This window comes from Squalius cephalus (assembly GCF_949319135.1).
Source record: "Squalius cephalus genome assembly, chromosome: 18".
NCBI classification, from domain to species: domain Eukaryota; kingdom Metazoa; phylum Chordata; class Actinopteri; order Cypriniformes; family Leuciscidae; genus Squalius; species Squalius cephalus.
Window position 1 is genome coordinate 5787240 of NC_137139.1, and position 16412 is coordinate 5803651.

General features: G+C 39.3%; 1 protein-coding gene across 2 annotated transcripts in view; it reads left to right on the plus strand.

Moving 5' to 3' along the window:
• slc9a8 (solute carrier family 9 member 8) overlaps positions 1-14717 on the plus strand; it is a 37845-nt gene extending 23128 nt beyond the window's left edge. Inside the window, exons 9-16 of one of the 2 annotated variants that reach the window (XM_079848481.1) lie at positions 671-803; positions 1867-1972; positions 2057-2173; positions 2271-2353; positions 2573-2684; positions 3582-3802; positions 13002-13148; positions 13460-14717. In XM_079848481.1, coding sequence (XP_079704607.1) covers positions 671-803; positions 1867-1972; positions 2057-2173; positions 2271-2353; positions 2573-2684; positions 3582-3802; positions 13002-13148; positions 13460-13573 — 1033 coding nt within the window. In that variant the 3' untranslated portion in view covers positions 13574-14717. Of the gene's footprint in view, positions 1-670; positions 804-1866; positions 2174-2270; positions 2354-2572; positions 2685-3581; positions 3803-13001; positions 13149-13459 lie in introns of both variants that reach the window. The other variant, XM_079848480.1, reaches the window with a different exon arrangement.
• The last annotated feature ends 1695 nt before the right edge of the window (positions 14718-16412 follow it).

A 16412-nucleotide genomic window follows, 5' to 3' on the forward strand; every position in this document is an offset into this window, starting at 1 on the left:
AAAATTGTTTGGTAAAAAGGGGCAAACTACAGCTACAGATTTTATTTTACCAACCCCAAATAAAAAGCACAGGAAAAAGCATACATGTACGACTACATCATAATCAGTTATTACTATTTTGTTGGTTCTCTCGTGTTTGCATGTGTTCATAATGTCTTTGTATGACAGCCTGGCCAAAAATGATGTTGGCATGTTTTCACAAATAAAACAATTGACTCCAAGCACAACTATGCAATATGCTGACAACATCTTTATACATTTTTTAAATAATATTTCAATAAAGGGTGAAGATGTCAATTTTCCTAGGCCGAACATCACTTATGGCCACTACTGTACAGTAAATAAGGGATATGAATGCGACTTTACTGCCCCCTGCTGACCAAATTGAAGCTATTTGTTTAAGGTTAGGAGATCAATGGGCATGATGAACAGAAATAATCAGATAAGATACACATGATTTAGTTAATAGTTTGCCTTAAAAATATTTACAAAAATCCTAGTTATTTTTCTGGTACCTTGCAAATATTAAATATTGTATGGGATGTACATGATGCAGGCCTTGATTTTAAACATTAAACACAATGCATTCATATTCTGGTCTGATTGTCACTCTTTATTGAGTTAGCAGATGTGAGCAGTGTTGATGTATGTGTTGTTGTTGGTATTTCAGCACAGCGGAGGGTTTTGCTGATTCGGATGTCTCGACGGGCTGGGAAACCTTCATGCAGGCGCTCGGCTACTTCCTGAAGATGTTCTTTGGGTCGGCCGCCTTGGGCACGCTCACTGGTCTCATCTCTGCTATTGTATCCTTGTGAGTTTGTGTTTTAAAGTGCCCCTATTATGCTATTTTAAAGGTTCCTAATTTGGTTTTGGAGTCTCCTACAATAGGTTTACATGCATCCAAGGAAAAAAAAAAATTAAAAAAAAAAAACACTTTAAGTTTCTAATAATATACATTGCACACCCCCTCATTACTCAAAGTGTCTGAAAATGGTTTGTTCGAAGCATCATGAGTTGCTCTAAACATCTCTAATACTATTCTTAACAAAAATGTATTTTAAGTATAAAAAGATATAGCAATGAGAAAATATCATGGATTTATTGGCAACCAACATGTGCAACATATTCCATTAGCTTAACAAATATAGCATTCCTGTGAAATAAATAATAAAAATAAAAAACAGAAGAGTCATCAACAGGAAGTAATCAAATGTAAAACAACACTGCATAATCTTCACTGTATAAATGAAATCCTAGTAAATCTACTAAAGAGCAGAGCTTTGTCTTGTGTTGTTCGGTTTTCCACAAGTTGGTGTGATTCTTTAGGATCGTATTGTAAAGTTTGTAACATACTTTGGTTAAAATTCCTCAATGGTTGCTTAAAACAACACCCGTTTACCTCCTCAAAAACAGCTCTGTTCACAGCGACCCGTTTCGGTGCATGTCTCTTTAAATGATAATGAGCAACATTATTTGCATTACATTATTTATAACATTTGCATTTATTTGCATAAATACATTTTTCATTAATAAATTGTATAATTAAACATAATTTGTTTTTATTATATAATGCTTATAATATGTGTATTCATTGTTTATTTATTATATCTGCAAAATAATCGTGAAAAGTGATCAGAATAAACACTATTAGTATGTTTGTATTTAGTCGGTCAGTACATAGATGTTAAACATATAGTGAATAATATCCTATATTAGAAAAAAAATATTATTATAATATTACATTTATTTGCATGTATGTGGGCCAACATATGTCATTTGTGATGTTATATTGTTTACACAAAGTTGTTTATTTGAAGAACTCTGCTGAATTCCTGTGAGATTATATTTCTGAATGAGAGTTTGTAGTCTCTGAAACACTTCGACCTGAGGAAGACTCCGTCTCTGGAGTTTGGGATGATGATTATATTTGCATATCTGCCGTATGGTCTTGCTGAGGGCATCAAACTCTCTGGTGAGCTTAACAACAGATCCATGATCAAATGTGTTGTGATTTCAGTATCGAAATCCATTAGAATTGATGTCTTTCTGTTTGTAGGGATCATGGCCATTCTGTTCTCAGGAATTGTCATGTCTCATTACACTCATCATAACCTGTCGCCAGTCACCCAGATTCTCATGCAACAGACTCTTCGAACCGTGGCCTTCATGTGCGGTCAGTTCCTCGCACGCCTATCACAAACCTACCGCTTCATAGAGGAGTTCTCCTGTAAACATGAACTTTACTCTTATCTTCTGTTTTTATTCCACAGAAACATGCGTGTTTGCGTTCCTGGGCCTGTCTATCTTCAGTTTCCCTCATAAATTCGAGCTGTCTTTTGTCATCTGGTGTATTGTATGTGCCTTCAGAGTGCTTGTTATCTTTGTTTGTCTTGCCTCAGAGCATTACTGCTTTCTGCTCTTCAATATCCGTTTAAACATGAATGCTTGCTCAAGGCGTGATACGTCACTGGTTCTGTAGAGTCTTATCTAAACTGAGTTATAATAAACAAAGAAAAAGGTTTATTATTATTATGTTTATGCCATCAGAACAACAAGTGTTTTCCTGTCACAGGTTCTGATTCTTGTTGGTCGGGCTGTGAATATCTTCCCCCTCTCCTTCATGCTTAACTTCTTCAGAGATCATAAAATCACCCCCAAAATGATGTTCATCATGTGGTTCAGTGGTAAGAAGACCCAGTAAATTATACATTAAATAAAAAAATAAAGAAATTATAAATTTCTTTGTGATTTGAAGGTTAGAAGTGAGTTTACCTCATTCTGTTTCAATCTTAGCATTTAAACTGCAGCCAACACTTATACTTCAAACATTCACATTTTTTTTAAACCAGTTTCCTCTTAAGTCAATCACTTTTTAAATCAGCAGTCGTTAATTACATGGACTTTTTTTTTACTGAACGTCTTCTATCCAGCAACATCTTAAAGTCCCCCTGTGGTCAATCATTTTATTCTTAAAACTCATCTTTGATCGGCAAAATTACATATTTAAAAGTTTTTTCCACTTGTTCTTTCCAAAAGTTTTGAAATGTAACTCGACACCCTTGCCTCATTTAGTATATGTGGTTCTCTGCATATGCAAATGAGCCCCGCCTCCACTCACTCACTCAGCTCAGAGATCCACTGGTTGACGATCACACGTTGATCTGATTGGTTACAAGGTAGTTTGTGACGTCAGAAACACCAGCGATTTCAAATTGTGTTTTTGAAACTGTCTTCACTGCAGTTTTAAGGAGGAAATGGTGTCGACTTATGAATTCACACATGGTTTGTTTTAAAGCATATTAAAAACACCACATAGACATATAAACAACATTAAAAGCTTGATTTTCACCACAGAGGGACTTTTAAGTAAAATTTGATAAGAAGGTATAAGACATAGAGATATTTTAGAGACAGCAACTGATAACTATTCCTTCTTCCCAATTTTAAATTACATTTGAGTTTTTTTAGTAGTTTGTCAATAGTGTTACCATAATGTGTAAATTGTTAGAAATACAATCGTTCCATATAGTCATAAAGCTGCATTCGGTCTAAGCCCTTGTCTTCCATGCTCGTGTGGTCAGGTCTGCGGGGTGCGATCCCATACGCCCTCAGTCTTCATCTGGGTCTGGAGCCCATAGAGAAGCGTCAGCTGATCGGCACCACCACCATAGTCATCGTACTCTTCACCATCCTGCTGCTGGGGGGCGGGACCATGCCCCTCATCCGCATCATGGACATTGAGGAGAGCCAGTCACGGCGCAAGAACAAAAAAGACATCAACCTGAGCAAAACTCAGAAAATGGTGAGACAAATGCTATTTTTATCATTTTCTTTTAACTCTTTCGCCGCCGGCATTTTTGATCATTTTCACAAAGGTCCTCAGAATATTTTGTTGTATGAATAGCTGAACATGAACATGAATACATCAAAGAAAGAACAGACCCTCTGCTTTAATAAAAAATAAATAAATAATAAAATTCTAGCTTCAATATTCTTTTTTATCAACATTTGAATGTGGGTACGTTTCAGGAAAAAAAGCAACATTTTAAACAAAAAGCTAAGAAAATTGAATTTTTGTCAAAGATTACGTCCGGATGGGATTCAGAACGATTATAAAAACACAGATGGAGTAGATCGAGTCCATCAACACCTTCAAAGCCTCACAGTCCTGTAGCTCGTCCTGGGTCGACATTTTATTCGGTAACGTTAGGCAGTTTTGATTTGCTCTTTAAAGGTGGTAAGCGGTATTTCAAAAGCGCTGTTGGACAATGTTGATATTTGAAATCAACCCAAACAAACACACCCCTCTCTTCAATGCTCCTCCTCCAAAACTCACACTCCAATCCTAACAGCCCTGCTCCGAGTCGGTCTCGAACCCCGACCCCCCGCGAGCCAGTCGAGTGCACGAACAATGACGCTAAACACCGCATTCACTAGCAGTCGTCAGCGTGACTCTGACTAACTTTTGTATTGTGTCTCATCTATATTTCTGCAGGCTTTCTTCAAATCTCCCTCTTGCTTGTTCTCTCTTCTCCACCATCATACGCCCCCTAATGCTGATTGGCTACACATGTGACGTTTGTTTGTTCGTGTGTCGGTCTGACTAACTTCCAAATACCGCTTACCCCACCTTAAATGTTGATGATCGCGTTATTTTATATATGCATCTGCTTACATATGATGCCTCTTGTTTCTGCTGCTGCTTCTCCTGTTTTTTGACCAGGAGATTCAGTACTCTTTCTGAAGGTGTGTAATAGCGCCCCCTACCGCAGGCCTATTCAAATAGCGGCCCGGGGGCAAATTTGGCCCGAATGAAATTTATTCTGGCCCGCGGCAGATAAAAAAACTAAAAATAAAAAAAAGTCAAAAAAAAAAAACTAAAAAAAAAATCTACGAACCTGCCGCGGCGCACAGACAAATGTACAGGCAAAGATTCTAGAGCGGAGCTGGTCGTATCCATGGTGACAAACACTCATTCTCACTGATTCGATGTTCTCACGCTGCCTATGACGCATCTAACATGGCGTTGTCCAAGCCAAACTGCTGCCAAACCGCAAAGTTGACAGAAAAAAATCGTAAGTTTCAGAGTGAATGGACGGAGAAGTACTTAGGCTATTTACTGTGCCAACTACGGCAAGCAAGCGAGGGACCGATAGACCTGTGTGTTTACTGAGACTGAGGATGAGGAATGAGGAAAGAAATATTCTTGTTATTAGATAGTTTTCATCAAGAGTATGTTTACAGCACATAGTTAGCAGATTTTACTGTACACTTGAAATGTTTTTTCTAGTTTTAAAATGTGTACTCACTGTCTGAAAGATATACTTCAGGGATATTTGAATGTTGTTATTTCCCCAAATAAGATTTGATACTTGAAACTGCAGTTGCAGTTTTGCACTTATGACAGCTTTATTTTGATTGTTTGATTTATATATATATATATATATATATATATATATATATATATATATATATATATATATATATATATATATATATATAAGATATTACTTATGTTTACTGTTTTAAAAGCTGTGTATATGTCTCAGTATTTGCAGTTTTGCACTTTGTTGTGCCTAATCAATACAAGTTGAATGTGTTGAAATAATAAAGGAAACCAAAAGAATAATGTACCTTATTTTATTTCATATATTATGTACCTTAGTATATAGTATATTTTAATTTCCTTTAGCTGATATCAATTTGTCCGTCCGGCCCTCACAAATTTAGGAATTTCCTAGTTTGGCCCCCCTGCAAATGTATTTGAATAGCCCTGCCCTACCGTATAACAGTGAAAACACAAGAAGCTGGAAAGTTCTGTCAATGGCGTGGAAAAGAGTTAAAAAAAGTAATTTTAAAGACAATGGTTCTTATTCAAGAAATTTTCATAAATCAACAAGTAGGGCTGGGACGATACACCTATCTCCCGATTCGGTACTATCACTAGACCATCGGGAAAATTTAAAGGGCCCCTATTATGCTATTTTAAAGTTTCCTAATGTTGTTGTGGAGTCTCCTACAACATGTTTACATGCATCAAAGGTTAAAAAAAAACAGTTTTATTTCCTCATAATATACATTTGCACATCACCACATTTTCAATGATTCTCAAACGACTCGTCAGATGAATCAATCTCCATAAATCCCGCCTTTCCGCGAGCTACTCTGCTCTGATTGGCCAGACAGCTCAGTCTGTTGTGATTGGTCTACCGCGTACAGTGCGTGTCGAAAACAAAAACGGCCATTGCCATAACAGCGTCAGCTCTGCTTGTCCTGAGCCTTCCTACACCGTAAACTAAACACAGTAACGAACGATGATGTCGATTTGACCATATCAATGCGAGCGCGAGTCCGATGATGAAACATTGGAAGAACTGTTATTCAACCCGAACCTCCATCGCAAGGACGACTCGAGCAGGACTCAGTGTTTCTCAGTGATTCGCTACTCAGCTTGAGGGACATTATGAGATGTTGCAACTGTAATTCCTCACCATCAGCATAACAACTGCATGTCCATCAACAAACTGATTATTTTACTTGTACTAATTTATTTACAGAGTATTTTTGTAATATATTGCGGTGAACACGTGGAAACTGTATCAATAACAGTGCATGCATGCAATGTATACATTAGCCGAGCTCTAGCGTGAATGACTGATGTAACAAACGTTGGTAAAACAAATCTTGCTCCATGCTTAATATTTCCTCAAAGTAGTGAGAACGACAGACAATCTGCATTAATAGACACAGTTACAGGTAATAGTGGGCAACTGATTAGCAGAAGTATTTCAGTAAGACAGTGATAACATGAGTTAGCCAGTTAGCAGGAGACCTACACAATATAAAACTCAAAACTAAGTATTTTGAACACCATCTTTCAAGAGTAAAATGGTTTGCGAATCCTGCATTGAACTCTGAGATTTGAGAAGCAGTCGTCAGTGAAATAAAGGGAACACAGCAAAAGTTTAGGATTATACTGCTGTGATATCGTGGTAAAGATGAACTTTAACCACTAATTCTTCACATGCTCGTCCTTGGGCAGTGAAAAAGAAACTGTCTTTACCTTCACATTGTAGAGCACAGCGTCTTCTCGACATGATGCTGTCCAGTATCCACAGGATCAACTGCTGGTTTGAGGTTCGAGTTTTCCCTGGTGTCTGCGCGCGCAATAAGTGGGCGGGCAATATGCTAATGTTTCTTCTTGATGTCACAACGAAACGGCTTATGACTCGTTTGAAAACCGATTCATTTCATTGACTCAGAGTCGACTCTTACTTTTGAAAGACAATAACTTTATATACGGTGCACTTTCAGATTTAAAACTCTACAGGATGTTTTCATTCACTTAGAGCTGTTACACACTACATGAAAGGTCATTTTCAAAAATCCATAATAGCGGCCCTTTAAATCATACACTTATACAGACTGTCCTTGATGTATAAGATGAGTCATATTTACAAAAACAAATCATCACATCTTTCTGACTTTTATTTAAGAAGCATCATACAGTACTACATTCTCTTGAATAAATGATTCAATAACAAATACACTTTTTAACAGTCACTTGTCGCCACCTAGTGGTGAAACAATGTCATCGATAAATGCGTTATTTTAAGCACCAAGTTTCTATCAAAAGCTGATTTTGATCACTATCGTAGACATTAAACTTTTATCCAAGTACTTCAATGATCATTTTAACTATTGCATCACAGAAATAATGATACTATGAGGTTGAAAAGACAGTTTGTGAAGCTGTTTCATGACGACTCTCTCCGGGTCAGCGCCAACACAGATCTGAATGTTGCGATATGATTTCGTCAGTTTAATAGACAGACGAATTGAAACTGTGTGTGTGTTTGAATCGAGATCATAGTCTTTTAAAGATGAATCGTGCAGCTCTACTGTCTGATCTCTCTCTCAGTATATGAGCAGCGCGAGGGCTTTTCAGTGTGTTCAGTCTCATGACTCCTCCACGCGAACACTTGTGGCATTACGACACTCATAGATAACGACACATTTCATCCTCTGTTGGAACGAAAGTGGCTAACTTCTGTCAACCTCATCTACAAGCAAGGACAAAAATAAAGCAATTGAATTTGAATTATTATCGATTCTGGAATAAAAAAATCGATTTTAGAATCAAAAAAAAAAAAATTGCGATAGCTGGGTGAACCGATTTTTTTTCTCCCAGCCCTATCAACAAGTACATTCGCAGTAATTTGTGTGTAAAATGGACCTTTTCGAAACGATAAAACTTCAGATTTCATAGTTAAACATTTGTTTGTTAATGTCCAGATTTAGCACTCAAAACTAACGCAAAATAAAAAATAGGATAGAAATAAAACTTTCAAAAACAGGCAGGCAGAAAATCCCCAAACCAGTTCAGTGCAAACTCCGTCCCGCAGCCGAGATGTCATTGGTCTGGTCAGTTACAGGGCTGATTGCCTGCACAATGCTACAACAGATACTAAACCAGTATTGGGGCAGTGGTGAGAGGACGCTGGCGTCGTATGTTCGCCGCTTCTCAGCCTGCTAAAACTGCTATGATTATTCTGTGTATCTGTTCTACTGATAACAGATATTGAGATATTGAGCCCTCTGTCCAGCTTTGTTTGGATATTAAAACATCTAGGCTCGGACACTTCCTACCTGGAGCTGCCCTTACTGCTGGAGTGGTGAGCGATCTGGAGATGTTCATCGCCTTGGGATATAGCTGGGGATCCTGTCAGTCGGACTGGCTTCAGTAAATTGAACATATTGATGGTGTAAACCCTCGGACAGTCACAATATAGTAGCTGGCTGAAGCTTTCTCGTCCATCGAGCTGCATTCCGTGGCTAGGCTAACCGGCTGATACCACCTGATACTGTCCTGAAACCAAATCTTCTACAGTCTGCATGGGCTCCCCTCACCTCCAACGTATGCCACACCTGTCCCCTGGGCTACTACGGGCACTGCCACTTGTCCTGGTGTGCATGGTCATCATTCATTCACGTCTGCCGGATTCATGGACAGCTGCTAACTGTAGCATCACAGCGACTCTTCCATCCACCATGCTCCGGTACCTGCCGAACCAACTCTTGGAACTTAACACTCGCCTCGCCCCATCAAACATCTTTGCTCTCAAGCAATTGGGCATTCTTCGCCGACCCCGCTACGTTCATAGGGGGTCGCGGCGGTGTTTTGTTTATTCCGAGAGCAGGACCGAGAGCTCTATTCCAAGCCTGCGGACAGCTGCCAGCGGCGCACACCAACGACGTCATCGGATGCGTCATCAGAGCGCTCATGGCTCAGATCTAAAAAACCCAGGCCCCCTGCTGGAGGAACCACGCACTGCGTGCCTGGGGAAACGCGGAGTGGACCATACTGTGCTGCGCTCTCTGGTAAAGTGGACTCCATCTTCAATGATTACAATAGAACTGTTAAACTGTCAATCACTTACAAATAAGGCATCCTTTATCCACAACTATATATTTGATCAGAAGCTTGATTTTATGTGCCTCACTGAGACCTGGCACAAATCAGAAGTGTATTCTGCACTTAATGAAGCTTGCCCCCCTGGCTATTCATATCTGGAAAAAGCCAGGGGAAATGGACGTGGAGGGGGTTTGGCGGTTATTTATCGCTCTGATCTGTACCTGTCTTCTGTGACATTGCCAAATCTGTCATCATTTGAATGCTTGTCTTTTACGTGTGAAAAGCCCATCCCACTTACAACCATCCTCATATACAGGCCACCTAAACCACACCCACATTTCATTTCAGAATTAACTGAGTTACTCCTGTCAGTGTGCACCACATCAAACAATGTGGCAATTCTTGGAGACTTTAATATCCATGTTAATTCTCCCACTAGCCAATATACTACAGAATTATTACAACTTCTTGATACACTCAATCTCAGACAACTCGTGACAGTCCCAACTCATACAAAAGGGCACACACTGGACCTCATTATAACAAATTTTCCTGTTAACAATGTTCATGTACATGATTTAGGCATATCTGATCATAATGCCATATCATTAGACTTTTCATTCCTGACCTCACTCAGTAAGCCTAAACACAAAATCTGCTTTCGCAAAACAAAAGACATTAACCCTGAACACCTGTCTTACGACCTACAAAACCTGGCCATATCCGCTCATCACTCTTCTCCTGACGCACTTGTCGACCATTACAATACCGGACTGCAAGAGATACTTGATGCCCATGCGCCCCTCAAGACACGGACTGTAACATTTACACGCTCTGCCCCGTGGTACACTGGTGCGCTGCGTAGACAGAAGGCGGCTGGGAGGGTCCTTGAGAGGCGCTACGTTGCTTCTGGGCTGATTGTCCATAAAACTGCTTACAGAGAGCACCAAAGATCATATTCCAAATTACTCAGTCAGGCACGGTCACAATACTATTCCAACATCATTAACAATAATCCAGGAAATTCAAAACAGCTCTTTAAAACAATAAATCATCTTCTCAGTCCGCTAACCCTGAGGCAAAATAACAGTACAGACGACCAGTGCAATAAATTTCTTGATTCTTTCACCACAAAAATAACTACCATCCGTTCTAACCTAACACCCAGCAATGTCATTCCATCCATCCCCTCAACCTCAGCACCAACATTCTCTCATTTCATTCTTCCCACACATAGACAGGTTGAAACTCTCATACACAGCATGAGACCCTCAACGTGCTCACTGGACCCCCTTCCCACTGCCCTGATCAAATCAAATACGACTTTCTTAAGCCCCCTCATCACCACCATTATAAATTCTTCCCTGCAATCTGGCCATCTTCCAATCTCTCTGAAAACTGCACTTATCAACCCCCGGCTTAAGAAACCCTCCCTCGATCCTGATGTTTTATCGAATTACCGGCCTATTTCTAATCTACCATTTCTCTCCAAAGTCATTGAAAAAGTCATTGTCACCCAAATCCACAACCACCTTCACTCACACAGTCTTTATGAAAAATTCCAGTCTGGATTCCGTTCCGCCCATAGTACAGAGACAGCCCTGGTCAGGGTCACAAACGATCTGCTTGTGGCTGCTGACCAGGGCTCTCCATCCCTCCTCCTGCTCTTGGACCTCTCAGCCGCCTTCGACACTGTTGACCACGCCATCCTCCTCCACCGTCTGCAACACTTCATCGGCATTTCACACACAGCATTTCAGTGGTTTCAGTCCTACCTGACTGATAGAGTTGAGTATGTGGCCCTGGGGGAGCCAGGTCGAGGCCCCACACAGTCACATGTGGAGTGCCTCAGGGTTCGGTCCTCGGCCCCACCCTTTTCTCCATTTATATGCTCCCCCTGGGCCGCATCATCAGCAGGCATGGAGTTGCTTTTCATTGCTATGCTGATGATACTCAGCTCTATGTCAGGTTGGACCCCACATCCCCCACATCATCACTCCCCACTCTAACTGCCTGTCTGGAGGAGACAAAGGCATGGATGACTGACAGCTTCCTTCAGCTAAACAGCTCCAAAACGGAAGGTCTCCTCATTGGGACCCCACACCAACTCCGTTCCTCCCCTCTGACCGTTTACTCATTTGCTGGCCATGACATTTCTCTCACATCCTCTATAACAAACCTGGGGGTTCGATTTGACCCCCACCTATCATTTAACACCCACATCCAATTTATCTGTAAGACTGCATTCTTTCATCTCCGGAACATCTCCAAACTCCGCCCCTCCCTATCCTTTTCCGATTCAGAGAAGCTGGTTCATGCCTTTGTCTCCTCCAGGCTCGATTACTGCAATGCACTCCTCATCGGGATCCCTGGCAGGAGCCTGCAGAGACTGCAATACATTCAGAACTGCGCTGCCAGGGTTCTGATGAGGGTGCGTAAATCTGAGCACATCACTCCAATCCTCCATAAACTTCACTGGCTTCCTGTTAAGTTCAGGATTGAGTATAAGATCTGTCTCCTGACCTATCAGTGTGTCTACGGCAGCGCACCAGTGTACCTCCAAGACCTCCTCAATAGGCAAAACCCAACCCGACATCTCCGTTCCGCTGACAGCCACCAACTCCAGGTTCCCAAGTCCAAACTCCGCACTATGGGAGATAGGGCCTTCCAGGTGGCTGCACCTCGACTGTGGAATACCCTCCCCAACCACCTAAGGGCGCCACAATCTATCGAGGTTTTTAAAAATAATTTAAAGACTCACCTATTTTGTATTGCATTTTCTTAATATAATTTTGTTTCTTGCTGTTTTGACTGCTTTTATGTTTAGTGTTTTTACCTGTGCACCTGTAGCACTTTGAGATGTGTTATTCACGTGTAAAGTGCAATACAAATAAAATGTATTATTATTATTATTATTAAACCCTAACCCCACCTCACACCCTAAACTTACCCAATGTAATTGGCTACTGGGCGGGATTTGCGCTGAACTGGTCTGGGGCTGAGGGAAAAATCATGCTTTCTAGACTTGCAAAACTACCAGCATGCTTTAGACAGGATCGAAGACTAAACGAATCAGCACAAGATTTAGCACACAAGGGGAATGTAAAGAGGAGGAAATCAAGAGGGTCTGGAGCCAGGCGGCTGGGGCTGGTTTACAAGGGGACGGAGCCAAAACAACCGAGATTTGGGACACTCTCATTTGGGGGAGGGGTTGAAACATGATCAAAATCAAGTTTTTTCCCAGAAAAACATGATTTTGATCATGTTTCAACCCCTCCCCCAAATGAAAGTGTCCCAAATCTCGGTTGTTTTGGCCCCGTCCCCTTGTTTACCATGCTATAGTCACTGATGAACTTTTTCACTGATGAACTGGATTACATGAAATGTTTGTCAAATACACAGATGTTTTCATGAAGCTACTCTAACACTTTTCATTCAATACTTTATGTACTAAAAATTAAACAGAGAGCCCATGAATTACAACAATTACGTGTGCAGGAACTCTGTGGGATCTTCTGGACTCCCTTCACAGCTTTGGTTTCAGTAAATTGCATAAATGCAATATATCTTTCTCTTTCTCTCTCAGGGTAACACCATCGAATCTGAGCATTTGTCTGAGCTGACAGAGGAAGAGTATGAAGCTCAGATTTTTCAGAGGCAGGATCTGAAGGGTTTCCTGTGGCTTGATGCCAAATATCTGAACCCTTTCTTCACCCGCAGACTCACACAAGAGGTTGGACTGGTCATAACCTTCCTAACAGATTATTCCAGTTATAAGGCTTAAAGAAAAAGTTTTTGACTGGGGCTTTCAAGCAACCACGGTGCATACAAACTACTCCGAACACCTAGCCAAAACTGTCCTCAGAACACCTTAGCAACACCCTGGCAACCACCCAGAATCCCCCTGCATCATAGCCACATTTACACATTTAAAATATTGAATGTGTGTCATCATTTGAAAGATAGCAAATTATTTCAATAATGTGAGGAGTCTACTTGAAGAACTGGTTGTCATCTATTGTTCTCCCTTCCTTCCTCTCTAAGGATCTTCTGCATGGGCGGATCCAGATGAAGACGCTCACTAATAAATGGTACGAGGAGGTCCGTCAGGGTCCGTCTGGCTCTGAGGATGAGGACGATGAGGCAGAACTGCTCTGAGACGATCATAAGAGGCGAACAGAGAGATGTGTCCGAACTCAGATGAGCCGATCTCACTGCAGGTAAACGGACCGTACCGCTCAGTGATGGACTCCAACTCCATGACTGGAGTGATTCATGGCTAAATGAGGAAAAGGACAGGAGTATGTGGGACAAGACAGCTTGGGATTGTTTTGTGTAAAGTTTAGGCACTAGGAGCAAAAACACTGAACGAAAAAAGATGGAAGGCTAAGAAGAATTTGAAGGGGATAGCAAAAAAAATAAACATCAATGTTGGACACCTTTCTATCATTTATTTATTTTTTTACAGGTTGAAGGCTATAATATAACTAATGTGATTCTTGCGCCACCTTTTGGCGGGTTTTGTTTAACATACAGGGAAATGACATCAATGAATGTTTCTGTGATTGGAATTAATTTAACAAACGTAACCTGTTTTTCTTTTTTATTAAGTATTTATTTGCTGCGTTGTCTTTATAAATGGGAGTAAAAGGGTATTTTATAATGTTTCTGGACACTGTATTTTGTTTATAACTAGTTTATAACTATCTCTAATGAAGTTGTGCCTGAAGGAATGTACCTGTGCATAATAAACATAAACTCCAGTGGGAAAGTGGTGTAAAGACAAATGTGAATAAATGAAGGATTATTAAAAACTTGTGTAGTTGTTTAACGCTGTCCAATCCCTTTCTTCATTTGCTAATATATTATGATGCACAGAAGACAAAATGTAAGTTCTTTGATAATTATACAAACATAAACCTTATTCTGAGCAGCTGTGAGGGACAGACGCACCGTGTTTTCTGTGGCATCCTCTGTAAAACGCTTTATAAAGCTCCTAGATCACTTATCATTTACCACAGCTCAAGTTTTGTGTCTACTGAAAATTCTTGTAATGATATTTGTATTGCAGTAAATCCAAAAACACTTTAAATAACAGAACAACCCACTGAAGAGATGTCTATCCTTCACAGCCTCACTTTCATTCAGTTCTCTATTACAGAGTGATATATTATCTGGACACAAGGGGGTGGTAATATACAACGTTGTCAGTGTCTATATTTTCATAGATCATTTAAATGCCTTTGGTTATGACATGAGAGCATAATTATGAAAATGCCACATAAAGTCATCTCGACAATATAGAATAAAGGCTCACTTTGATTGACTCGAGTCTGGGAGGACACGAGCCAGGACTAAAAACAGACGAGGTTAAATCAGAGTTTTACACTGGAAAAGGCTTTCTTTTATTCTGCCTTTAAGTGCACCTGGGAAGTTGTGCTTTACACATGTCAAACATTCAGGTCAGAAAATGTTTTCTTTTGAATCTTTTTTATAATAATTTATATTTTACATTATTTTTATTATAGATAGATTGTTAATATCTAATAACACACTACAGTACTTTACATGTGCTTTAGTCAAAATATCAAAAGTGTACTTTAATGCAAAACTAAAGATTATTGAAACGATGGTTAATTTGACGTTATTAATTGGACTTTTATTCCATTATTGTTACTATATCTGCATATATATAATATTATTATTTTAATTTTTTTCAAGATTTGAATTGATAATTTATCAATGCATTTAACTGATCATTGAGCCATTATGTAGATAATTAAACACTTTTGTAATGTAGGAATGTAGGCATAGGATTGACAAGTCAATTTAAGCAACCTTTATTTTCTATAGCACTTTATACAATACAGATTGTTTCAAATCATTTTACAGGATAACAGGAAAATTTTGACTGTTGTTCAGCTGAAGTCCGTTCAGTGTTTTGTTTGTTTGTTTGTTCTATTGTACATATTATCAATTATTAAATTAGTTAATTTCATCTATACAACAGTTATGTCATCATCCAGCTCAGTTCAATTCTCACACAACAACATCAGTACAGTCAGATCAGTAATGTTGAATATCAAGTGTATGTAGGTCCAATTTATTCAGTAAGTACAATATAGAAATAAGCAAATACAAGTCATTGCATAGTGTACTTTTATTAAATACAGACTATATTTGTAGAGTGGCCTGGGTATTACGTGCTATAGAAAATGTACACTTTCTTGATAAATGGGATTAAATGTTCTTTGTAAAAATAGACTAATTGACAGGATCCCACTATTAAAAATAAGCTACAAGGTCTGATAAATAATTGTGGCAAACACATGAGTCAAACTCTGGGAAAGAACCCATATGTATGCTTATGGGGTAAAATTAGATAATAAAAAGGTCTAATCAGAGTTTGTAATGGGATTGTCAGATGTTCTGCTTGCATCTCATATTTGTTTTGGCATCTGGAACTCCCTGACTTGAGCGAGTTTTTGCAAAGACGAGAAGACTTTATCCACAACAAAGGCATCTGATTAAAACATGTATGTTCCATTATACCTACTAGAACAAGCCAAATTGACTTCTGTTAATCAGAAGACAAGTCAAGTCACCTTCATTTATATTGCTATTTTTACAATACAGGTAGTTTCAAAGCATCTTTCTAGTGATAATAGGAAATGAAATGCTACAAAGATTGTTTTGGCTGTACAGCAGCTCTAGAAGAAAGTCATTGTCTTGCTTAACTAAGTTTTCATTGCTTAAATCAATTTACATTGTAAAAATCATTAGTTACGTAAGGCCTGCCAAATCGGTCCAACGACCTGATAAGCGGGTGAAGGTTTACTGAGTGTTACTGTCTTTTCCGTGTGGCAAAGTAATTTAATTCCAATTAAACTAATCTGACTCACAACCTCGAATTTAGGTTATATTGCCAATTGGTTATTGGTCATTTATATAATAGTTTAGCAATACATTTGATTATTCTATTTAACTCTTTACTTTA